The sequence below is a fragment of the Thamnophis sirtalis genome, unplaced genomic scaffold (genome assembly GCF_051295495.1).
Source record: "Thamnophis sirtalis isolate CommonGarterSnake01/CBP01778 unplaced genomic scaffold, rThaSir2_p1.2 scaffold_10, whole genome shotgun sequence".
NCBI classification, from domain to species: domain Eukaryota; kingdom Metazoa; phylum Chordata; class Lepidosauria; order Squamata; family Natricidae; genus Thamnophis; species Thamnophis sirtalis.
This window is the reverse complement of record NW_028261390.1, coordinates 54,090,948-54,117,756: the sequence shown is the minus strand read 5'-3', so window position 1 is coordinate 54,117,756 and position 26,809 is coordinate 54,090,948. Positions and strand designations below refer to the sequence as shown.

The 26,809-nt window shown below is 41.1% G+C and overlaps 1 protein-coding gene across 1 annotated transcript in view; it reads left to right on the top strand.

The window, feature by feature from the left end:
• The first annotated feature begins 1,997 nt into the window (after nt 1-1,997).
• LOC106543891 (ADP-ribosyl cyclase/cyclic ADP-ribose hydrolase 1) overlaps nt 1,998-26,809 on the top strand; it is a 45,929-nt gene continuing 21,117 nt past the window's right edge. Inside the window, exons 1-6 of the mRNA XM_014059997.2 lie at nt 1,998-2,328; nt 17,799-17,928; nt 20,054-20,189; nt 20,510-20,592; nt 22,314-22,390; nt 24,041-24,133. Coding sequence (XP_013915472.2) covers nt 2,087-2,328; nt 17,799-17,928; nt 20,054-20,189; nt 20,510-20,592; nt 22,314-22,390; nt 24,041-24,133 — 761 coding nt within the window. The 5' untranslated portion in view covers nt 1,998-2,086. The remainder of the gene's footprint in view (nt 2,329-17,798; nt 17,929-20,053; nt 20,190-20,509; nt 20,593-22,313; nt 22,391-24,040; nt 24,134-26,809) is intronic.

Below are 26,809 nucleotides of genomic sequence, written 5' to 3'. Positions count from 1 at the left end.
AGGGAGGAAGGGACAGCCATCCTCAAGTGGAGATCAATGGGACCCCTGGACCTCAGTGAGTCTGGGGAGTGGAAGTACCAGAGTGTGACTCGCAGCCAGGTCCTGGATGGATCGGCAGAGAGGCTTGGCCAGCTAATCCTTGGCAGCATGGGGTGGCATCAAAAACCTAGGCAGGCAATGGTGCTATTTGGCCAGCTGACTTTTATGTTTCCCACCCAGAGGAATTGATCTTCCCAGGGAGCAACCCAGTGGTGGGTTTCAAATTTTTTCAGAACCTCTTCTGTAGGTGTGGCCTGCTTTGTAGGAGTGGCTTGCTGGCCATGTGACCGGGTGGGAGTGGCTTGCCAGCCATGTGACTGGGTGGGCATGGCCAACTTGTAAAATGTGGTGAAACTCACTTAACAACGCTCTTGCTGAGCAACCAAAATGTTGGCTCAGAAACTCTGGCATTTGAAGCACGCAAGTCTTAAATCTGTCAAGTTACAAGACCTTTGCACCCATTAGCCTTTAGAAAAAAAAACCCAGGGGTGTTCAAACTTGACAGCTTTAAGACTTGTGGACTTCAACTCCCAGAATTCCTCCTCTCGCTCTTCATCTTGATGGTGTGCGGATGGGCGAGGGGAGGGAGCTGGAACAGGTTCTAAACGGCACTGTAGATTTGTGGAACCTCTTCTATAGAAGAGGTTAGAACTGGCAGGAACCCACCCCTGGAGCAACCCCCCATGCTGTTTCCATCAGTGCAATCCAGCATGAGTCAGTCTCACCAGGTGGGTCTGGTCTACCTCCCTAACAGCCTGGCCTGTCAGCCCTCCACCACCTCCATTGGCTTAGTCAAACCTCAGGCTACACTATTTTTCATAAATCCTGTAAGAGCCAAATGGAACTTACCAAAATAGCAATAGCAATAGCAGTTAGACTTATATACCGCTTCATAGGGATTTCAGCCTTCTCTAAGTGGTTTACAGAGTCGGCATATTGCCCCCACAATCTAGGTCCTCCTTTTACCCACCTCGGAAGGATGGAAGGCTGAGTCAACCCTGAGCCGGTGAGATTTGAACCGCCGAACTGCAGAACTAGCAGTCAGCTGAAGTGGCTGCAGAACTGCACCCTAACCACTGCGCCACCTCGGCACTTATCTGAACAACTTGGATTTCTAAAGATCGGTAGAGTTTTGGGAACAAGATGGGCTGCCTGTAGTTTAAAGTTAACTCTAGCTGTGTGGCATGCTTATCCAGTGCTACATCAGTATTTTCATGCAAATGAAAAAAACTCAGGTATGGCTGTACATCTTGAAATTATATATTTTATAACTGATTTGGCATTTATGACACAAAGGATAAATGAAATATGGGTACTGAAAAGGGTGTACCAAACCAGCAGTGATTCAAAGTAATAAATATGGACAACAGGGTTATATATTCCTATGTTTTGGCTGTGTTTGCACAAAAGCTGCTTTGAGCACTACCATTCTTTTGGCCCATCACATATATCTTTTGAATCAGCCTTAGTCATATGAACCCAAAACAGCCATTTCTCTGGGTTTATGTAAATCAAGTTTCTTAAGGGGCCTTTTTGGCTTAGCAGGAAAACATTTGAGAACATTCTTAGAGAAAGATGAAAATACAAATATTTGTAAAAGCAATAGTTCTAGTCCTAGAAAGCATTCTTCTTCCCCTGCATTAACTGCCCTTTACTTTTCCCCATGCTGTGACTCTTCTGCATTTTAAAATGTAATGTTTTTTAAAATGAATATTAGTATTCTTCCCTCAGAAGAAACAAACTACAAGACGCAAAGCAGAATTAAAACCAGAGTGACAAGTCTCCACTGGTGACCATTCAATGAGACAGAATCTGAGTCAAGCTGGTGCTGTCCAACTTCAAGTGAAGCTTTTCCCTTGAGCCAATAGAAGTGCATCTCAGGCTTCTCTGCAAGTGTGTCTTTACAAGCGTGAGCCACTCAGCCAGCAGAGAAAAATAGGAGGAGGAGGAGGGACAGGGGCAGGAACCACACGAAAGCTATATTGCTGCCAGAAGTGAAGGAGGCAGAAAGTGCAGCTGTTGCTGCTTTTCAGAATCTTTTACTAAGATGCCCTTTCAAAACAGTTCTTCTTGGACAAGGAAACAGAAAATGATTTTGACAGGGGCGATAGTGTTGTTTTTGGGCACCCTGACTGTTTTTGTGATTATTGGACTGCTCAGGTTTGGAAAGAAGAAGACTCCCGCTGCAGAAGAACAGCAGTGGAAAGGCAAAGGGACCACTGAACACCTGATGGAAATTGTCCTAGGAAGATGTTACAACTTCATCAATACAATAAATTCTGAACTCAGGTGAGTGGCAGGGTGTTCTTCTTGCAAAGACTGGAAGAAGGATTGATCCAAAGGGTATGCAAAAAGGAAATAAGTAGGAAAAGGAAATGTCTGGGGCTTCTTTTGCAGAAAAATAAATACCTTGTAGCAGTTGAAAACAATTTTATTCTGAAATGTATCATACTTGCAAGAATATAACAGTCTATAGCAAATAGGCTTGCTATTTTCTTCTGAGGAGCTCCATTTTATTAAAGATAAAATAAAATAATAAAATAATATAAACATCTATGTTCTGCCTTCAAATGCATCTGCATTCTTCAGGGCTGATCATATCAGAATTTCAATTATCCCAGCAAACTATTTCAATTAATGGGAAATCCATATACAGAGACATTTTCACATTTCTTCTACAGCAAGTAGTATAGGCATGTCTGTTGTCTCTAATATATACCTGACAATTGATTGCCTTCTCTGAAAATCCATTAAAAAAAATCCAGCCACTTGTCTGAAATGGTGTAGGATGTCCTGCTTGAGCAAGGGGTTGGACTAGAAGACCTCCAAGATCCTTTCCAACTCTGTTATTCTGTTTAAAATTACCTATCACTAGAGCAAAATCAGAAAGAGAAAGGAGGGTTTAGTAGTACAAGTGTGGGATATCTCTGTCATATTCCCACTTACCCTTCCTTTCTCTTTAACCACAAAGTAAAGTATTGAAACTTTTCTCCAGCAGCTTGATCCTTTGATTGTTTCTTTCACAATCCTCTGAATGTGGCAAGTTCCCAAAAGCATAACTTTTCTCTGTTAAGAGTGATTCATGGGTACTCATGGTTCTGAAGTTACAAACCTAGGACTGTTTTTTAACATGCTATGGCATTTCAGACTGGAAATGAGACATTCCAGTGACTTCTTGGGGAGTGGAAAGTATAACGTATAAGAGGGCTAATGAAAGGGTATAATACAAGAGAGAGAGATGATGACAGATGGATTTGAGAGGTGTTCTTCAAAATAAGATTGCATTAATTGTTCAAATCAATTGAGCCCAAAATTTATGTTGCTAAGTGAGATAGTTAAGTGAATTTTGCCCCAATTTACAACTTTTCTTGCCACAGTCATTGCAGTTGTCAGGTTAGTTACCCAGTTGTTAGGTGAATTCAGCTTCCCCATTGATTTTACTTTTCAGATAGTTGTCGTAATTATGAATCAGTTGCCAAGCATTCAAATTTTGATCGCAACCATGGGGATGGTCATAAATCACTTTTTTCAGTATTGTTGTAAGTTTAAGTGGTCACTAAATGTACTCTTATAAGTCAAGGACTACCTGTAGATTATCTCTGTATTTCAGGTATGAATTTGGAGAGAGAAAAATTCTGGCTCTTCATGATTTTACTTTGTCTTGAATCATGGATTTGCATTTCAGGGGTATCTCTATAAATTTACTCAGAAGTAATCTAGTTATATTCAGTTGGATTTCCTGCTCACTAATGCAAACATTAGTAATGCAAACACTAGAATTGTAATTCTAGTAGGAAGATTAACTCACGATAAACCTTGTGTGCCTCATTGTTAAGTAAATATCCCATGGTTATAAAAAAAAGTCCTGTTAATTTATATTCTCAAGGAAATCAGGATTTTAAATCAGGAAACAGAGAAATGTGATTAAATTTGGAAATGCATGGCTGATTGAATTAGACACTGTATTTTTTTAAATTGGTTGGTAAGTATTTATGCAATAGAGGTGGTAATCTGCAAAACTCAATAGTAAAGGAATGTATTGTTATTGTTGTGAAAGTAAGATGCTTCCGGAATTTTATCAAGGGATTGCAATTTTAGTGAATTAGTGTGAGCTTGAAAGGAAGATGTTATCTCTTTAAAAGGAGACAATTCTTCGAAATAAATGTAACTCTTAAGACAGTGGTAGTATTTCTTTCCAGACTCATTTGGAAATCAGAAAAAAGTTTGAAATCTTACTTAAATACTTGAATAGAGAGCATTGAGAGCAACTTCTAAATGCATACCATTTTAAGATTGCCTTTAATTTTTCTTGGTATTGCTGAATTCTTTAGAGAATCATACTCTTACAGGATTTGAGGAGATATATTAATATTAATCTACATCCTTTCCTTTCTGGGTTGCTAATGGTTTTAAATGATAACTGATCTTTTTTATTAAAAAAAACACATCAAAGTTTGATCACAGCACTTTAAACAGAGATATACTATATTCATGTTCACTCTCATTCCAAAGTATTTCTTCCATATTTTTGTGGAGTGTAGTCATGCTGTATTTATGGATCAATTTTTGTTTAAAATCTAGTTTATACAAATCAGTATTTTCTTTGTCAGGCAGGCAGGCTACACTGGGAACTATTCAGCCCCCATTTCTCCATCTCTTAGGCATCATTTCTGCTTCTGTAATATTTAAATTTTGTAAGTCATTAACTGGTAGAGTGGTTGTGCTAGTCTCACTTCAGACTTTCAAAAATTATAGAGTGATTACATCAATTGTTATTATTTTTGTTAATGTTAATGCCATATGTCTATTTTATTATGTTTGTAAATAGGTGATTTAATGCCATATACATATAGTAAAATTGTAAGATAGATGGCAAATGCTACATAAATCTGGTTATAAAATACAGATAGTTTTCAAAATATGACTCTCATGGAATCTGCTCATTACAGTGGCATGTCCCAATAGTCATTATGTGAAGTATCTCTCATCCTCACATCCCTGTTCTCTCTAATGAAGCATTAAATACCCAGGCTATTAAGTGAAGCAAGGGATACTACATTTAGGTCACCGCTATGTGGCCCAGTAACCTGAATGTTTTGCTGCTTTAACAGGATCTACACAATAATTCTGAGTGCTTCAGAAAGCATCTGCAGCACTCTGCAGATCTTTTTAAGGCAACAAAATGAAGTAGTTTGTCAGGCAGCCACCATTTTGTCCCCAACAAACAAGTGGGTGGGGCAGCCACCTTCAAATCATCTCTGTGTAGCCCAAGAACATGTGGCCTGCCCTCCTTTCCCAACATAAGGTCCAGAGAACTTCAAAAGAAAAGTGCAATGGGTGATGGGCATATGAGGAACAGACGCAACCGTTGAGTGGTCTCATATTGGGTTGGGGGGGGAGAGGTGGAGGTGTTGCAGCAGCTTTGTGGTTGGTTGTAAGGTCAAATGACCTCAGGGGTGCTACAGCCACTGTAACTTTGAAACAGGTCGTAGATAATTTTGGGGTGTTTAATTTTGAAAGTTTGTTAAGTAATATGTTGTACTGTAGAACCTCTGGTCATGAATGCTTCTGACCATGACCAAATCGGGTTCTTACCAAAAAAATTATTTTTTTTCTCCTTCCATGCCATTTTTTTTTTGTAAGTGCCAAATTTCCAAAATTAGGTTCGGGTCACGACCAAATCGGATTGCGACCAAAGTTATGGAATGAATTATGGTCATACTATATCTCAAGGACTAACTGTAAGCCAATATGCTACCTTTGTCTTTTCTTCATTCAGGAAACAATACAGCTAGTTCTTGTTTAACAGTGGCAGTTAGAACCAAACTTTCTGTTGCCAAAAGATACTGTAAAATGCAGTGTTGTCACAGCTCAGAAATGGCAATTCCAGCAATCCTGATTGTCACCATTAAACAAGGATTGCAGAGATTGTTAAGTGAGGATTTCTTAAACAAAGACCACCTGCATGTCAAAATAAGGGAAAGAGATCAGAAAGAGATCTCTTTCTTTAAACTGACTTTTAAGGTGAATGTTGAACTATATAAACTTCACCTTCAAAACAGTTTGACCTTCATTATACCATGTCTTAGATGTTGGGAAAAAGAACTAATTTCCTGCTTAATCACATATGCTTCCTGCTAAGAGTAATAACTTGTGTGCAATCTTTTTGAAATTAGAACAGGTAAAAAGTTACTAGGAATATATGTTCTGATTCAGAGAGAATGAAATTTCTCTTTGTTTGTGAAAATAGATTTAAGCCAGGATTATATTCAAATTTCTATGTTTCATGCCTCAAACTGGAGGGTAGTTCTTTTACTGATTTGGGCAGTTCTGTTGCCCACTCACCCCAAAAATTAGATGTGTCAGTCTTCTGACTTGTAATGTGATAGTTTTAATTTGGGCAATGTAGCTCTATCATTAAACAAGGTGACTACATGTAATCACCATTTGTAACCTTCCCAGCTGGCATCTGACAAGTACAGTCAATGGGGGAAACCAGATTAGTTTAATGACTACATGATTCATTTAAAACTGCTGTGATTTTTTAAATTTGTAATTGTATTTATTTCATCAAGCATGTATTGGATAACATATGTAAGTATAAACACGATTTTGGATATGTGAAATGGATATGAATAAAAAGAAGCATTAGGACAGGGATAGTGGGCACGGTGTGCTTAAGCATGTCCCTTATAGCGGTATATAAGAGGAGCTGAGGTGGTGCAGTGGTTAGGGTCTCACCGGCTCAAGGTTGACTCAGCCTTCCATCCTTCCGAGGTGGGTGAAATGAGGACCCAGACTGTGGGGGCGATATGCTGACTCTGTAAACCGCTTAGAGAGAGCTGAAAGCCCTATGAAGCGGTATATAAGTCTAACTGCTATTGCTATTATTTGCTAACAACTGTGGCAAAAAGATCATAAAATGGGGGCAAAACTCATTTAACTGCCTTGCTTTGTAATGGAAATTTTGGGTTCAGTTGTGGTCATAAGTCGAGGACTATCTGAATTCTCATGAGAAAAAATGGCAGCATTTTTACATTTTGATCTTATTCAATTAAAACCATTTATCAGAACAAAAACTAGCACTGATATATTAATATACTTATAATATTGCATTACGCAGGTTTATTCTTAAATGGAAAAAAACTTTGATGAAATGTCAAGGGGCAACTGCATAGAGGGGGCAAAGGGCCAAAATGGTAGCCCCCAAGTCCCACCTTTTTTATGGGTTATGTACAGAGGTGGGTTGCTCCCTGTTTGGCATGGTTCGGCTGAACTGGTAGTGGTATTTTTCCCTGGGTCACAGAACCAGCAGCGCCCCAGGCTTGCCACACCCCCAAACCATGTCACCACCATCGCTGATGTCGCTGCCATGTTGTTTTGTAGTGACTGTGCACGCGCAGTTCACTGTAAATTGTTCTGCGCAAAACACGCACGGAGCGAACCGGTAGTAAAACCAGCAGCAACCCACCTCTGGTTATGTAAGGAGAAGGGGGATTTCGATCACATAATTCTTGCTGCCATCTTGAAGTTTTTTGCCCCCATCCCTGGTTTTTAACAATTACATTATGATTTGATCATTACAGCAATTAGCCTTTGTTCCTAGTGAGTAAATAGGTAACTAATTCCAAATTGGAGGAAAATCAAAGAGGAAGAACAGATAGATTGGTGCGGGATGAGATGGGGTAGAGTAAAATAGAGTAGAGCAGTAATATGGATGAGTGATGATTAATCTGGAGACAGAGCCAAGCTCTCACTGCACCAGGTAGTATGATTTGTGCAGTGCACATAAGCATATTTAATCCCCTTATATTTTGTACTACAAATACCATTATCTCCAGCCAATGTGAACAATGTCGTGCATTCTGAGAATTGTAATCCAAATCACCTGCAATAAATCAGGTTGTCTATCTCTATGATGGAGAAAGTAGTCAGGTGAAATCAATGCAGCTGTTCCAGCATTGGCAAAATGCACTTCTGGCCAATCTCCATTCTCCTTTCATTATTTTTCCTTGATTTTTCAGGTCCAGGAGAAGGTCAATACCACACATTCTGGAATAGTTCAAAAGTGGTGTTTGTGTAGAGAAAAAGGCTCCTTTGTTCTATTTCCTGACTTCCTTCAGATGTTAAAGACTCTGAATCATACATTCTTAGCCAAGTTTCTCTTGTGTTCTGACCTTCTCTCTGTCGTATTTTTTTCTGTGTGACACTCAGCATGTCAAATATGTCTAGGCTATTCAAAAGATTTTGTTGCACTGAAAAAATACCATTGAGTCACTTGCTTCTTAAGTTCTAGAAATATGTTTCTCATTGTTCCAATTGTTTGTTCCAATTGTTAAATTCAGCATAAGATGTATGCTAACATACTTTAGCATACCACATCCATGTTGAACTACCTTCGCTTCTGAAAGCTAGTTTCTGTAGGTCAAACAAGACCAAGTAATAAGTCTTCTAGATTCTGAATTTTACCATATTTATGTTTTGAAGATCCTCTACAATCTCTCCCTTTTAGGCTATCTATGTTTGGAAGACAGACTGATATAACTCCCTGCTCTGCACTGCTTTTATACTGGCCAACCATTGAAAGATTCTCTCTGTCTATGAAACAGACTAGCCATAGAAATACTGTACTCTAACCCAGTGGTGAGATAAAAGTAATTTAACAACTGGTTCTCTGCCCTAATGACTTTTTTAAGCAGTGGTGGGATTCAGCCAGTTCACACCGCTTTGGGAGAACGGGTTGTTAACTTTCTGAGCAGTTTGGTGAACTGGCTGTTGGAAGAAATCATTAGGGCAGAGAACCGGTTGTTAAATTATTTGAATCCCATCCCTGATTTTAAATATTAAAAAATGGTATACCAAAAGGGTTAGGGCAGGGGAGTCAAACTCGCACTGTCAGGCCTGGAAGCCATTTTTTGCATTGGTCCTTCAGGCCTGCCAAATTCAATGCTGGGGAAAATAGGAGGGAGGATTATAGGGAGTATGAGAGATATAATAACATTCCTTTTTTTGAGAGTCAAGGACAGTTGCTCTGCACCTGGAGGGGTATGACTGGGAGGCAACTCCAGTTGGGACGGTGCTTGATTGGGCCATGTGATGGACATGTGGGTTCTGGGCAAGGTCTTGAACTTTCATTTAGGTGGGGAAAACCTGGAAGCTTTCCCAGATGTGCCAATATGACCTCAAATAAAATGGAACTTTGAGGAACTTCAAGCCTCGGAATCTTCTTTCATTGGGGGTGTTACTTGAAACCCTGACATGCAACCTGAAGACCAGATCTGTCATGCACTGGCCATGCCCACCCCCGGTTTAGCGAAGGGGGGGGGAATAATGGTACATCATGTGACAATGACGTGATGATGCAAGTTTGACACCCCTGGGTAAGGGTTAGGGCCTGAATATTTTTTGACCACTGTAGAACTTTGAAGCTGATTCCTGTACGTGGTTCAGATGGCTTCCTTTTTTGCTGTGTTCCAGTACGAAGTTCTTTCGTTTTGCTTTTCAAAATTTGTCACTGCTTTGTGAGTTTTTTTCTATTTTCCTGGCTGGTTATTTGGGCTACATTTGATATGATGATACTCTGCACACTTTTTGGGGGGGATTTTAGCTGAAGTAGGAGAGTTCCCAGATTAAATTCATTAACTTGGAATCTGCAATGAAATCAAAATATGTCTGCAAGGGTTGCTAACTAGGCCAGAAGTGCATTTTACCAATGCTGGAACAGCTGCATTGATTTCACCTGACTACTTTCTCCATCATAGAGATAGACAACCTGCTTTATTGCAGGTGATTTGGATTACAATTCTCAGAATACACGACATTGCTCACATTGGCTGGAGATAATGGTATTTGTAGTACAAAATATAAGGGGATGAAATATGCTTATGTGCACTGCACAAATCATACTACCTTTCTTGCATTGCTCGAGTGGACAAATAATTTAGAGCCATCAGTATGATTACAAAACTAGTTCCTGAAAAGGAATTAGGAACCCATAGGATTGAATAGAAAACATCCTGATTGGCAGAAGCTAATCAACCCATATGAGAGGAATTACAATCAGAGATGAAATGAAGACAATCAGAAATATACAAACTGAGTCTTAGATGAAAGATAGGATTCAGAATTCACATGCTGCTTTTAAGGACCCTGTCTTATTAGTTCTTTTATCTTCAGAGGAATTTTAATATGCTTCACTGACAGGTCTATAATTCCCAGTTATTTGAGTAAAGGTCAACCTTTCACCTCTGCCTTGGATTTGAACTCTACTTTTCTGATAGAATGTAGCCTGGAGTTGCAGGAGGCAGGAGCTCTTTCCCAGAGAGCAACAAGACAGTGGCGCTTGGAATGTTCAGCGGGCAAGAAGAGAGCAAGGTTGGACTCTCCTTAGCAATTCACATAATCTATTTATAGTTATTGCAGATAATTGCCTTAGTCTGGTAAGATATTTGTTTGTAAGTGAATAACAATAAAGGAACTACTCAGGAGTAACTCTACATGTCATTCTTAGTTCTTCGGGCCTGACATTTTTTCATCCATTGTTCAATCAGACAATCTTCATTAGGGAAAAGCATACTAATTTTATAACAATTGCAGTGCCAAACAATGACACCCTTTTCAGTCCAGTTCTAGGAAAATAAAAAGAAAGGTAGGTTGGATTCTTCTACTCAAAACCTGGAAATGCAATCTTGACCCAATCTTGAAAGGTAGCTGTGGAACTGCAGTCTTTCACATGGGATTGTTTTAATGAAAAGTTCCTTTATTAAATCACTGAAGCCAAAGCTCTCTCTATAAAATGGAATATACAGGGGAAAGAGACATAGAAAACACATAAAATTGGTTTAGCACAGAGGCTAATAACACAAAATTCTAAATAATCAGTAAAACTGGTCTAGCAAAATTAGTCATTGCCTCATTGAATAAATACATCGATAGACTATAGTTTGTATAGACTATTGATAGACAAGCCCTTCTTACTCTTCTTTCTTCAATGCTATCATCAGTTTTACAGAATATAAAAATAACTAAAAGCCCGTCTCTTCAGTAGAAACTGACTATTGCTTTGCCCAATCAAGAAAAATGCTCCTTCTGTGATAACCTGGTCTCACCATGGCCCAAGCTGAGAAGGTCGTCATAGAATCAGCTGGGCACAGGAACTAACGCCATGTGTGGCCCAGGTGTACTGCTCACTTGTGCATTCAGGTCTTACTGTTTGAGTGACTATCACACCAACGTCCAGTCCACCAGAGTTTGCTGTGCCGAGGGAGGAATGAAACCCATGGAACCCACCACTACTTGAGCAGGGAGAAGGAGGAGGAGAAGAAGAATGTTGAGGCTTTGCACCAACCAGCTAGCCAGGCAGGGAGTAGACGAGGTGGGGCTGGCTGGCTGGGGAGGGGGGATCATGGCCGCTCAGCATGATTGTGGAGAGTTCAACTTTATGCAAAACTATCCAACTATCTGAAACTGAGGCCACCCTGTAAAAAGTTGGGACCCAAGTACATATTTCCCTATTATCTGGATTGTGAATCTGGTGACAGTAGAGTTGGAACAGCCAAAAATCTTAGGTGTATCCACCCAATGTTTCTCTGCAGTCTATTGAAACCCTTTTGCAGTTCACCACTAAGAAGTGAAACACTGAATGAACTTGCCTAAGTGTCTTAGGAAGGAGGAGTTCCATCATGATGGGGTTAATGATTCTGGTGATGGGGATTGGGCCAATGAATTTTGGTCCATTTCTTAGATGGTCATAAGGATTGTAGAAATTTTGTGGATAGATATACACAATCCCCCACTTTGAATGATTTGAATTCACAGTGCTTCTTGTCAGCTTGAATTTTAAAAGCTGCTCTAGCTTCTTGTAGAACTAGTCTGACCAGTGGCCAAGTGGATTGTTTATCCATTCCTTAAGTGAGAGGATGTCCGGTTCTGTAGCTGGTAGCTGTGGCATGGGGTTGAATTCTTGTTCTGTGGCAATCTGAAATAGAGTGAAGCCAATGCTGCGGTATACAGAGTTGTTGTAAGCTACTTCAGCAAAAGGTAACAGGTCAGTCCAGTTGTCCTGTTGATAGTTAATAAAATACCTTAAATATTGTTCCAATACTGCATTGGTTCTTTCAACCCTGCCATTTGTCTGAGGATGATGTGAAGAGGACAGCTCCTGGGTGGAGCCTAACAGGTTTAAGAAAGCCCGCCAACATTTGGAGGTGAATTGGACACCCCTGTCTGAGATAATCAGTTGGGGAACTCCATAGAGGCAATAAATGTAGACTAAAAACATTTTTGCTAGTGCCTTGGCTATTGGGATCTTTTGGCAGGGTATGAAGTGGACCAGTGGTGGGTTTCAAAAAATTTTCAAACCTACTCTGTGGGTGTGGCCTCCTTTGTGGGAGTGGCTTGCCAGCCATGTAACCTGGTGGGAGTGGCTTGCTGGCCATGTGTTCTCTCTCTCTCTCTCTCTTTTTCTCTTTCCTTCCTTTTGTCTCTCTGTCCCTTTTTCCTTTTTTTCTTTCATCTCTCTCACTTTTTCTTTCTTTTTTCTTTTTTTCTTTATTTCTTTCTTCTTTTCTTTCTCTTTCTCTCTCTGTGTGAGTCTCTCTCTCTGTGTGTGTGTGTCAGTGGTGGGTTTCAAAAAATTTTGAAACCTCTTCTGTAGGTGTGGCCTGCTTTCTGGTGGACCTCTTCTAACCGGTTCGGTAGATTTGACGAACCAGTTCTACCGAACTGGTGCGAACTGGTAGGAACCCACCTCTGAAGTGGACCTGTCTTGAAAAGAGGTCCATTACAACCCAAATAACTGTGTGTTTCCTGTTCTTTCAGGTAGCTCCACTATAAAATCCATAGAAATCTCTCCAGAGTGCTGAAGGTCCTGCTACCATTTGTAAAAGTCCTGGGGATTTTCCTTGTTGCCTTTTTGGAGCTGCGCAGGTGGGGCAGTTAGCAATGTAGCTCTCAATGTCTTTTTTAAAGGATGGTCACCACAATTGTCTTTTGAGGAGGTGTAGAATTTTCACAAATCCAAAATGTCCAGCTATCCTGGAGTCGTGGCATTGCTTCATGAAATCCAATCCTTGGCTAGCAGGGATGTAAAGTTTGTTTTCTACTCAGACTAAGTCATCGTTGAGCAACGATGTGTGTGCATGGAACCAGTCATCCTTAAAGAGACCCTCCTTAAATTTAGAAAGCGGTGCATTGTCAGCAAGTGATTCTTTTTGGCTTGTGCTCAGGTAATTACTTTGGTGGCTAGCTGGGGTGTTTGGAGCATAGGTTTAACAATTTCAGTCTTTTTGCTGTTGTATTGGGGTTTTCTGGACAGGGCATCAGCTAAGAAGTTTTTTCCTCCTGGGAGATATTTGAGGGTGAAACTAAACTGTTTAATGTATTGTGCCCAACTTACTTGTTTGGGGGAGAGTTTTCATGGTGTCATCAGAGCTTCTAGGTTTTTATGATCAGTCCAGACTTTGAAGGGGATTTTGTTCCTTCTAAGAATTGCCTCCATGTGAAGAGGGCCCATCATACTGCATAAGATTGTTTCTCCCATATAGCCCATCTTTGCTCAGTTTCTGTCAATTTTTTAGATGTGTATACACACAGTTGCAATTGTCACTGTTCATTGTTTTGCAGTAGGACGGCTCCTACTGCCATGTCACTGATGTCAGCTTGGATAACAAATGGTTGTTTGGATCTGGATGTTTTAGGATTGGTTCAGGTGAGAATAGTTGTTTAAATTTTTCAAATGCTGCTTGCTATTCCATAGTCCAGTTAAGGGGTTGCCTTGGTTTTGATCCCCCCCTTTTGTCTTTAGCAAATTTATAACAGGGAGAGCAATTCGTGCAAAGGCTGGAGTGAATTGACAGTAAAAGTTAGCAAACCCCAGGAAAATTGTATTTGTTTACAGTTTGGGATGGCTCCCAATAGATGATGGCTTTTACTTTTTGTGGATCCATCTCTATCCCTTAATGGGATAGTCTGTGTCCCAGGTAGTCAATTGTTTCTTGGTGGAACTCAACATTTAGAGAGTTTTGCATAGAGCTTAACAAGAATTGTTTGGACTACTTTTATGTGTTCTGCTTTTGTTTTGGTGTAGATGAGAATGTAATCAAGATAAACCAGGATCCCTTTGAATAAATGTTCATGGAGCACCTCATTAATTAATTGCATAAACATGGCAGGCGCCCCTTGTAGTCTGAAAAGGAGTACTTTAAATAATCTTCCACTGATCCCCTTTCCTAATTCTGATGCAGTAATATACCTCTCATAAATCCAGCTTTGAAAAGATTTTTCCTCTAGAGAGGTGGGCCAGCATGTCCTTCATGAGGGTGAGTAGGTACATATTTTCTATGCTAATCATGTTGAAGTTGCAGTAGTCAACACAAAGGTGTAAGGAGCCATCTTTCTTTTCACGGAACAATACAGGGGCCACTATTTTCGGTTGGGTAGGTTCAATGAAACCTCTTTTTAGATTTTTGTCGATAAATGCTATGAGTTTATCTAGTTCTCTGGGGGACATGCAGTACATCTTTGGTTTTGGAAGTTTAGCCCACGGTAAGATCTCAATGACACAATCTGTGGTGTGATGATGTGGGAATTCATCCGATGCCTCCTCACTAAATACCTCCACCAAATCCTTGTATTCTTTGGGGATGATAGTGGCCTCAGCATGGTTGACTAGCCATGGCCATTTCTCTGTTCCCTTTCTTCACCTCCCTTCCCCCTGGGAGGTTTGTGAATGTCTCTGGAATTTTACGTTTCCACCCTCCAGTTTATTTTAGGGTTCCATTTCCATAGCCATGCGAGCCCTAGGACTAGTGGCCATTCCATTCTTGGTGCTACTATGAATGTGAGGGTTTCACTATAGTCCCCCAGTTTTGATTGCAGTTCTGCAGTTCGGCTGTTCAAATCTCACCGGCTCAGGGTTGACTCAGCCTTCCATCCTTCCAAGGTGGGTAAAATGAGGACCCTGATTGTTGTTGGGGGCAATATGCTGACTCTGTAAACCGCTTAGAGAGGGCTGAAAGCCCTATGAAGTGGTATATAAGTCTAACTGCTATTGCTATTTATTTGTAATGGTTCTCTGGCAAAAATGGCTAGTTCCCCCCTGCTATAATGCCATCTAGCTGGCAGAAAGAGATAGAGGTTTTCATTTTCCTTAGGTGAATTCCCAATCTCCCGGCCAGAGTTGGGCTAATTAGGCATTGGGTACACCCCGAGTCCAGTAATGCTGCTACTTCCTCCCTTTTCCTTCGGCTGGGGATAAAAAGTATTAGGGGTAGCATGAGCAGTTCAATTGGGTTGCTTACCAGCAGGTCGTCTTCCTCTGGGTTTGTGGGGGAAACTCCATGGCCTCCTGGCTTCTCAATGCAGTTTCTTTTCCTTGGGGGTGGGTGGGTTTTGTAGATTTCCCCCTGATGGGCGATCAGGCTTTCTGGCAGGGTTTTTTGAATGGCACTCCACTGCGTGTTGACCTGCCTTCCCACACTTGAAACAATCTGATTCCTCAGTGCCATGGCAGTTTGGGACTTGAATGTTTCCCGCCACCCCTGGGGTGGGGATCTTCTCCAGGCTTTGTCGGCGTGGTAGTGGTTTCGGGTTATGTCAATCTCTGCCTCTTCTGCCACCAGGTACTATTTATGCAGGTGGTTAGCCCCCCCACCCCCAGCCCAGGCCAGGCAGGCAGTGTACAGGTTGTCTTTTTATTTCTTCTTTTTGGCAATCCGGACTGGCTGAGGCTCGATCACCAGCCACAGCAGAGGCTTCCCTTCAGGTGACCCTCCTCCTACCCCCTCCTCCTCTCACGCCCTCTTGCCATCTGTGGTAAGACCGGGAGGGTGCACATGCATGGGGAGACTCTCCTTAAGTGAGCAGCGAAGTGCAGCAAAGATGCGCGGGGGCAGCCGGCCACTCACTTGAGAGTCTTAACAGGATGCAGTTTCTCTCCTGTGCTAAGGCTCTGGCCATCGCCTTGCCATGTCGCCCCCCCCCCCCCAGCAGCTCTTTGGCCAAATGCAGAAGGCGCAAACTCCAGCCTGAAGTGGCAAGAAGTGTAGGCTGCCTTATGCATCAAAGTGGCATGAAGGCAGGTACAGGGCCACTTCATTCCTGCACTAAGGCTCTGGTGACTTTCCTCCTCTCCTTCCTCTTCCTCTTACAACCCCCTGGCTGGCTGTGGTGGGACCGGGAGTGTGCGCACATGCGGGAAGACTCTCCTTAAGTGGCCCTGTACCACATTGGTGCATAAGTCAGCCTTCACTTCCTGCTGCTTCGGGCTGGAGCTCGCACCTTCTGCGCTCGGCCAAAGAGCTACCAGGGGGTGGAGGCAGAACAGCAAGGTGATGGCCAGAGCCTTAGTGCATCCTGTTAAGACCCTCCTTAAGTGAGCACTTATCCACCTTGTGCGTGCCTTAGAGAGAGAGACACACACACACACACACATACACATACACACAGAGTGATACACAGAGAGACGGGGAGAGGGGGAGAGAGGGAGAAAGAGAGGGGGGAGAGAGAAAGAGAGATGAGAGGGAGGAAGAGAGGTAAAAAGAGATGTGAAATAAGGAGGGAGAGAGAAAGTGATGAGTGTGAGAGGATGAGAGAGTGGGAGAAAGAGAGTTGGGGAGAGGGAAAGAGAGAGAGAGAGAGAAAGAGGGGGAGAGGGAGGGAGAGAAAGAGATGAGAGGGAGGGATGGAGAAAGAGATGGGTGAGGGAGAGAGATGAGAGAGAGAGAAAGAAAAAGAGATCAGAGGGAGATAGGGAGAGGGCAATAGAGAGGGAGAAAGCATGTGAGAGATACCTATTCCCATAGAAAAGAAAACAGAGCCACAAAACCTGGATAGGTGTTTCTGTGGGGGTGTCATGTGACTCAGGAGTGAGTGACATTGAGTTGGCCATGCCCACCCAGGTTTTGTGGCTCCTATTGTTTTGTTTTCCATGGGAAATGGGTCCAAATGGCTCTTTGAGTGTAAGATTGCAGACTGCTGGTACAGGGTATACTGTTTGAGCAAGGAGTTGGACTAGAAGACTTCTAAGGCAACTTCCAACTGTGTTATCCTATTACTTTGGTCTCAATATCCCACCAACACTGGTACTTCTAATAAAGGCCTATGAGATGCAAGAAAATGCCCAGGATAATGATACCAGGATGTTGGTGTATTTTGACATTTTTAGAGGGAGGGAGATTTTGACATAGACTTCATTTACCATGTAATTTTGATTGATTTGGTTCCTGTGAACATGAAGTAGATATGTGATACCAAATAAAGATGCAGCTCTTTAATAGCAATAGCAATAACAATAGCAGTTAGATTTATATACCGCTTCATAGGGCTTTCAGCCCTCTCTAAGCGGTTTACAGAGTCAGCATATTGCCCCCAACAACAATCCGGGTTCTCATTTTACCCACCTCGGAAGGATGGAAGGCTGAGTCAACCCTGAGCCGGTGAGATTTGAATAGCTGAACTGCAGAACTGCAGTTAGCTGAAGTAGCCTGCAGTGCTGCATTTAACCACTACGCCACCTCGGCTCTTAGGTTGCTGACAAATTCTATATTTGCATCCTGAAATATTCCAAAAGCGAAGCATTTTTAAATAAAATCTGAGAGGTCAAATGATAATGGTGATGATGAAGATGACATCGGGGATCAGAAGAATGGGTCCTTCAATTGCATGTCTTTGACACAGCTATTTGATACCATTGTGATTTAACAACAATGAAGCTATTTTGCAGCCATTTTTTTTAACTTCAAGTCTGTCTCTCTCTGCAGAAATAAAGATTGTCTCAGAGTATGGAAACTATTTGAACAGGCCTTTCTGTACAAGGACCCATGCAAGGTGACCATAGAAGATTACCAGCCTTTAATGGACCTAGCAAGATATCCCATACCATGCAACAAGGTGTGTTGTGCCAATAGATTTCCAGAGAAAGGAAAGGATTACATCTGGGATTCCCAGTTTGCTATGGCTTCAGAAAAATACATTAAATTGTTTTGTTTTTCAGTGACTAATTAAAAGAAAGAACTGTCCATTATTCACAAGTATCTGATAAATGTGAAAGTACTTTATCAGAGTGATTGTGATGTGCAGTCAAAAGTTCAACATGGTTTTTATATCCATATGAAACTTTGATCTTCCCATTGTAGTCATCATTTTGCCCATATCCCATGGTCTCCTCTGTAAGTTGTTGAAATATGTTTCCTAGGAATAGATCATCAACTTCTACAGAAGACCAGTGATTTTCAACTCAGGCAGTGAAATATCCTGAATGTATTCCTAAAAAGTATTTCCAGGAATATTTGTCATTTTGGCACACATGAAAGCGAAACCAACTCTGTGATTTTCTGTGATTTTTGTATAACTAAAGACTAGATATTCCCGTCCCTCCTTGTCACAGGTCACATTGTCCAATCAGGTATCACAGCATTTCCTTGGTAACTCCTTCTAGCCTTTGGCCAGCACCTGTTGAGATGACTTTGGTTCCCACAGGATGTTGAGATGTTATTGTCTGGTCTGACATTCCAAATCTCTCCCTCCCCCCATACTGAATGGCAAGCTGAGAAACAAAAAAATGGCTGTGGCAGCATCAGTGGTGGGTTTCAAAAATTGTTCAAATCTACTCTGTGGGTGTGGCCTCCTTTGTGGGAGTGACTTGCCACCCATGTGACCGAATATGAAGATGCCGACGACACTTGTCAGAACCACCTTAAATTACTTCACACACAGCACTGGCATGCATAAGAATATGATGTAAACTTGTTTTTTAAAAGGCATCTTTGGTTTGCATTAAAACAACTTCAACACACACAATGTTCTGATTGCACCACAAATGCAGTAGTTATCCTTACCTTTCACAGAGGCACTGAGTTTTATAAATATGAGCATGGTAGAATAATCATATCCAAGGACCAGTGGTGGGTTTCAAAATTTTTTGGAACTTCTTCTGTAGGTGTGGCCTGCTTTCCGGGTCCACTGGTGGAACCTCTTCTAACCGGTTCGTTAGATTTGACGAACCGGTTCTACCGAATAGGTGCGAACTGGTAGGAACCCACCTCTGAGCAGCATGAATCCATTTCAAAGTTGACAGTTGGACCCACCTAGAAAGTGAGAAGCACCTGGAAAACATTAAGCACACGTACATTAATTGAATTCAGTGATTCCCTAAGTCCCTAAGAAGGACCTTTTGATTTCTGAATATATTTCTTGTGACACTTCTTTATTAATCTTTCTGCCTTCATATTCTGTACTTTTATCTGTCTAGTTTCTGACATTGGGTATCCCTTCCAATGGACTAAGTACTGAAGTTTCCCCTTGTACAACCTAGAATCCAGGACCCTTTTAACCTCATAGTGTTTCTCCCCTTCTACTACAATTGGACTTGGAACTATTGTTGCTACTGGCTTTAGATCTGACCCTACCATTGGCTAAAGCAAACTGAAATGGAACACTGGGTGCACTTTTCCCAATAGGCATGGCAACTTTTAACTCTACTGTAATTGGGTTTATGATTTTCACTATGGGGTTCTATAAATTTTCAACCCAGCTTTTGGCAAATTTCAGTTTCAGATACTTGGTGGATAAATTCACTTTTCTCTCCTATGTGAAATGGTTTCTGGGGTGACCACCTCTTATCAACTTGCACTTTCTGAGACTCCGTTGCTTTAACCAGTGCTTCTTTCACATTTCCCCTAAGCATTTTGCGAAGAACCCACTCACTCATGAGTCCATTTCGAAGTTGACAGAAGAAGTATAGGGGAAAATACCAGGAGCTATGGATCCAACATATTTATTGATATGTCTATTTATTTATCTTAGAGATGGATATGCTACTCTTTAAAGAACATTTTTCCTATGACAAATTTTGGAAGAAAGATTCTAATTTTTTTCAAGATGAAAAGTAAATAGCAGAAACAAATTTTGGAAAAGCTCAATTAATACACAATATTTTTAAAAAGAAGTGTGGGCATATAAAAAATCATTTGGTTAATGCTGAAAAATGACAAATGTTTGTTCCTCTTACTTGCAGTCCTTATTTTGGAGCAAAACAAATGACCTGGCACATCATTACACGAAAACAAATCATGATTTCCTCACCTTAGAAGATACTTTGCTAGGCTACATAGCAGATGGAATTACCTGGTGTGGAAATCCCTCTGATTCAGGTAGAAAAAGCAGAATTCTTACCTCAATACTTGTTTGGAGGGATGGTGGGAGGAAGAAATTGTACAGTATTTCCAGTCCTTTAAAAATGACTGGAAAGAGAATTGATCACATGAAACAAAGAAGTTTGTTTCACTGAAAATGAAAATACAGCTTTTATTTAGTCTATAAATCATTTTTAAACAAAGCATTTCTTCCAATTTAAGGAAAAAAGAGAATCCTGATGGATCCCACGGGTTATTTATAAAAGGAGGGTAACATTAAATATTAATATATCTCATCCTTTCCACATTATATTTATGTCCAAACATCTTTCTTCTAGGAGTCAATTATGAATCTTGTCCAAAACGGACTGAGTGTGAAAATAATCCCAGTTCAGTATATTGGAAATTGGCCTCTAAAATGGTATGTTTTGCTGATCTCTTTTTAGCCCCAATGCTAAATGTGCATAATGTATCACTGATATATACTTTAATGCAATGAACCCCAATCACCAATGTAGAAAATAACTCCTATTGGTCATTAAATCCAAGTAGTTTCATTTTCTCATTGGGAGAAATAAAAATTTCTTTCTGGACTCAAGGTGCTGATACTGAAAGCTGTGCTGAACAGGCTTGCGTTCCACAGGGCCGCCGTCTAGATCTGCGTGGGGGCTAATTAATGATTCTGCATTAATAAATAGCATCTGGTATGCTTGCACCCCAACAGCAGCAATTCTATTTTCCAACAGTTCAATTTTTAAGTTTTCTTCAGCACTCCATAGCTGCAAACTAGCTAATTAATGTACAAAATACAGTTAGCCCTCAACTTACATCCATTCAGTTAGCGACCGTTATAACAGCACCCAAAAAAATTAAGATACCATTGAAACTATGAGGTGTTTAGCACCCCTACAGTCACATGTTCAAAATTCAGGTGCTTGGCAACTGGCATATATTCACAATAGTTGCAATATTCCAGGATCGTGTGATTACAATTTAAATTTTTTCAGCCAGCCACTGCAAAGCAAAATCAGTGGGGGAAGCTGGGTTCATTTAACAACCTCAGACTTTATTTAACAACAGTGATTCACATAACCATGGCAAAAAAGGTTGTAAAATAGGGTGTAAGTCATGTTGCTTAGTAGCTCACTTGGCTTATTAATAGAAATTCTGGCCCTATTTGTGATTGCAGATCAAAGACTACCTGTATTGATGTGATGATGGGTATCTACCAAAGCAGTGGAGGGTTTCAATTTTTTTTTACTACCAGTTCTGTGGGCGTGGCTTATTTTGTGAGTGTGGCTTGGCAGTTATGTGACCCGTGGAGGGTGGCTTGGTAGGTATGTGACTGGGTGGGAGTGGCTTGATGGTCATGTGACTGGGTGGCCATGGCCAATTTAGCCGTTCATTTTGCCAATTTAGCAGTCCATTTAACAATACACTGCAGCCCCCTTTTCTATTCTTTTTAATACTGCACGAAGCTTGTGCTCTAGTTTTTTTTTTTACTAGGGGGGAGAGGTTGGCAATGCTTGGGGATTTGTGGGAATTTCTCCTCAGTGTTAGAGGCGCCAAAATAACCAAGATTATATAAGGTCTCCTGCAGGTGGTCCTAAGGTAAGTGGGTGTGGGGTGCATGGGGCAGCTCCACCCCCACCTTAGCTTGATTTTTACACATGCGCCTCACTCCACCTCCTATAACCAGATGGTGGGTGGGGCTTAACTAGGGCTTATTTTGGGGGTAGGGCTTATATTAGGCGCAGGCGTGAAAATCAGGCTAGGGCTTGTTTTCAGGGGAGGTTGTGTTTTCAGGGAGACATGGTAGCTTTCAGGGCTCCATTGTAACTTTGAACAATTGTTAAGCAACCATAAGTTGAGGACTACCTCTATTTGTTGGTTTTATTATTACATTAAAGTTTTTCCTCTTCCATGAATTTTGTGAAAAACTGAAACCATTTTCAGACAGCATTGATATAGGTGGGTATGTCTTGTTATGAGTACATATGTTTGAAATTGTGGCAGGAAAATTAATCCTGTAGAAATAAGGTGTTCAAAGATCTATTGTAATTTTTGGAAACACAAAATAGTAACCAAATATAAAATATATGATTTGTTGGTAGTAAGAAATAATGTTCCTCCTTGTTTTAGTTTGCAGAAACATCCTGTGGAACAGTCCAAGTGATGCTCAATGGGTCAGCAGAGACTGGAGCATTTAGAAAAAGCAGGTATTCTCTTTCCTTTCATGGGCATAAAATGTTCCTAAACTAAACAAGGAACATTTTCTTCACGATTTCTGACCAAGAAATGTCAGCCATGGGTATCTGCAAGATATGGAATAAAGATGGCAACCACAATGATATGATTGAAGTATTACTGTAGAAGATGACCAGGCTCTTGTAGAGAGCTTAAGCTTGCAATAAATATTTACATCCATTTGAACTGCCTGGATCTTATGATTTCTCTGGCTCTTGACAACTATTAATTTTAATCTGTATCTCACACATGACACACATTAAAGAGTGTGGAGCTTCAATTGCACCAATATGCTGCCCTCTTGATTTTTCCAACTGTACCCTTACAAGATACCCCAAGGGCCAGGTGTAGCTTTTCTAAGCGCTGGACTAGCAACTGGGCTGTGGCATCCAGTTCTCAGCCTGATTGATGATAAATGATAAGTGATGCATTTCAAAAATGATTTGCCTTTTCCCTGGGGAGGAAAGGAAAAAAGAAAGAAATGAAAGAATAAAGAAACCAAAAGAGTACAGGATTTTTTTTTTTAAAAAATGGAGAGCAAAAACGTAGCTCAGTTTACCATTTATTTCAGTAGGAGCCACTGTTGTAATATAGTTGCAGAGCCACGCTGAATCACACAGGAGAAAACAAACTCCTATAACGCCATAACATCCTGATAGTGCATAACATAACATTCTGAGATGTGCCCTACCAATGACGCCCAGGATTTGACCATATATAGACTGAGCAGTAGATTAGAAATTGTACTTTTACAGGCTGTTTTTAAGCACATGCTATTGCTCCTCCTGCCTTTGTCCTATCTCAATAAAAGGGGCTACCAGACCCCCAATCTGGGTCGTCATCGCTCCATCCCGAGAAACTTCGTGTCTTGTCTTTTCTCAACATTGGCCTCATGGACGAACCACGGGAACTTCACAAGCCACCATGGGTGTGCAAGTCCCAAGTAGGTTCCTTCCACTGAAATATTCCTCTTGAAAATAAAGCCCCTCCTTTTGACGTAAGGTGTCAAAACAAATGCAAGGCTTTCATCATCATCATCATCATCATCATCATCATCATCATCATCATCATCATCATTTAAAAAATCAGTGTTAATATTTATTTATTTATTAAATTATTTGGCTGCCCATCTTGCCACAAGATAACTCTGGGAGGCTTACAATCATAATAATATTTGCATGAAAATTCATCACAGCATGGTTAAGAGGATAGATAATCCTAGGTGGGGACAAGTAAGGGATATCCCTTAAGATTTTGGACCGTACTCTGTTCATTTTGCTAATACCAAAATTCAGCAAAATCCTTTTTGGCTATGTCATCTTGTGGTTCCTTTTCTTTTCTTCTTGGCTTTCTTTGTGAGCTTGTCCCCATGGCCAAGAATTTTATGATGAATAGCAGACAAAGCTCATCCACCAATCACTGAATATGGCAAGCACAGATCCCCCTGTTGAAGTGTCAGAATATATAAGGATCCAGAAGGACCAAATTAGGGTCTTTTTTCACTTCTGTAAATAGAAATATATATCCTGTAACAAAGGAATTATATTTTAACATTTTGGCCTGATATATGTGTTTAACCAAGGAAAGGTTTTGAATGTGTTTCTCTGCTTCTGTTGTTTCAGCATTTTTGGCAGTGTTGAAATTGTTAACTTAAACCCAGAAAAAGTTTCCAAGATGCAGATTTGGCTAATGCATGATATTGATGGACCTCAGAGGTATGTATGGTTAGCCCGTGCAGAATATAGCACTGCTTTATTGCCATATTCTGGATAATACATCAGAGATGGGCAATATATAAATTTAATAAATAAAACAGTATATATCAAAATGACTTCTTGTGTCTCTTGAACGTTTCCTTAAAAATGAGTCCTTCATCCTTAGATTTAGTGACCTGTCTTTAGAAATATAGTGGAAACACCAGTTTAAAAGAATTTTCATTTCATTTATTTATTTATTAAATTCATTGATTGCCCATCTTAACACAGATTAATGGTTACACGTTCATAGCTACCTATTACAATTTCCTTTTAGCATAAGCAACATCATTAAAATAGAAAATAGGGGATGAGGAAACAATATGCTCCCCCAAATTAAAGACAAGTCACTCATGCCCTCGTGACCTCAAGACTGGACTGCTGCAATGCGCTCTACATGGGGCAGCCCTTGAAGAGTATTCTGAGACTTCAACTCGTCCAGAACGCAGCCGCGCGAGCGATTGTGGGTGCACCTCGGTACACCCATGTTACACCTATCCTCCGCGAGCTGCACTGGCTACTGATCAGTCTCCAGATACGCTTCAAAGTGCTAGTCGTAACTTATAAAGCCCTTCATGGTATTGGACCTGGGTACTTGAGAGATCACACAGGGTCGGCCTCCTCCGGGTTCCGTCTACCAGCCAATGCCACCTGGCTACTACCCGGGGGAGGGCCTTCTCTGTGGCAGCTCCGGCCCTCTGGAACGAACTCCCCGCAGGGATTCGGACCCTCACCTCTCTTCAGGCCTTCCGAAAAGCCGTCAAAACCTGGCTTTGCTGGCAGGCCTGGGGTTGATGAGTTCCCCTCCCCGCTCGACTTGTGTGGTTGTGTGATTCTTGGCTATTTTAACTACTTGTATTGTGTTCTATGTTTCCCTTTTCCCCCTTTGAGTTGTTCGCTGCCCTGAGTCCCTCCCGGAGAAGGGCGGCATACAAATAAAATAAATCTAAATCTAAATCTAAATCTAAATCTAAATCTAAATCTCCCTCTGGTGGCTCTCAGCTGAGTGTGGCTGCTCCACCAATCAAGGAGACAAGGTGATTCGCTTTGGCGACACCACCACCATCTATGCCCAAAGTCTTGAAATGTTTCTTGAAAGTCACTCCAAAGGTGTGAGCAAAGTAGGCTCCTTATTCTACATTCTCATTAGGGGTAGTCCTTGACCTATGGCCACAACTGAGCCAAAATTTCCATTGCTAAGCAAGATTTAAATGAGTTTTGTTCTGCTTTGTGACTTTCCTTGCCACTGATGTTAAGTGATGTTCAATAGTGGTAAATAAATAGAGAGGGAAATTGTATCTTATTGAGGCCTTTGAGGCAAGTGGCCGGGAGGCAGGGATGGGCATGGTGAGTGACGTTGAGTTGGCCATGCCTACCCAGTCACACCTTCCCAGCCAGTCATTAGGGCAAAGAACTGGTTGTTAAATTATTTTCATCCCACCACTGATTCCATCCAGCTATTGTCAATATTTGCATGAGCAGTGTGGTGGTCTATGGTGAAGACGCTTGCCTCTGATGAAAGAAATGTCCTTCTGGGTTCAGCTCCAAGTGGGGAAAAAGACACTGGAGACATGGAGGCTGCTTGGAAAGATGGTTTATTATTGGACAGGGCCACATGGCTTGAGTCCTGAACAGAAAAGGTGATCACATGCTTCAATGTTGGTGGAAAAGAAGAGAATTCTGAAGGAGGGGCTTGCTAGGCTTTTTATAACCTGTTCAGTCCCACCTCTCTGTTTCCTGTTCTTGTGTAAGAAATGTATTCTGATTGGATGTCAGACTCCCATGGGGCCATGCAGGGGGCTACTCTCTAGGCTGTGTTTTGAATCCAGGTATGGATGAGTTCTCTGATGCCATGTGGTCAGTTGAGTAAAGTTCCAATATTATCATGCCTTCCTGTAGCTGCTGGTGAAGTCTTTATTATGTAAAGTGGACTAGCCTGGCCGTCTTAATGGCCCATTAACAGTGGGGATGGGCAGGACGCTACAGGCAACTATTCTGTCTTTTAAAACATGTTTCTTTCTTTTCACAAGCAGAGAAATATTCTGCCTTTTCAATATTTCCTAGGATATTTCATTTTTCTGGGAGAGGGCTGGGTGATAACTTCCCACACCTCCCACTTGGAAAGTTGAGAATTCAATCCTAGATAGCAGCAGATGTTTCTCTCCTAGGGCACAAAGAAAAAAAATATCTGCTGCAAACTCTCCATGGCATGAAGAACAGCACTGGAGGGCCTGCAAGGTCCTTCCAACTCTGTTAATCTGTGAAATCTGGCAAGTAAACACTCAGATCCATTCAGTTGCTTGACTCCACCCTGAATTAAGGAATTACTGGGCGATTTTTAAAAAAAGTTATTGTCAGTGTTTGTGTATGAGCGCACACGCTCACAACACTTATTATTTAAGAATCACTTTTTATGCAGATTGCCATGTCTGTGTCATCCCAATTTAAACTCTCCAGCAAACTATTGTTTATTTTGAGCATTCGTCTTCCGATCCAATCTCCACTTCGTAAAAAATCTAGAGTGGTTTTTATTGCATTCTTGGTTTCTACCATTAGAGGTCGCTGTTCCCCACGTTAGATCTTGCTCATATTAAAATGCAGCAGTGATTTACTTGTGGACTTCAACTCCCAGAGTTC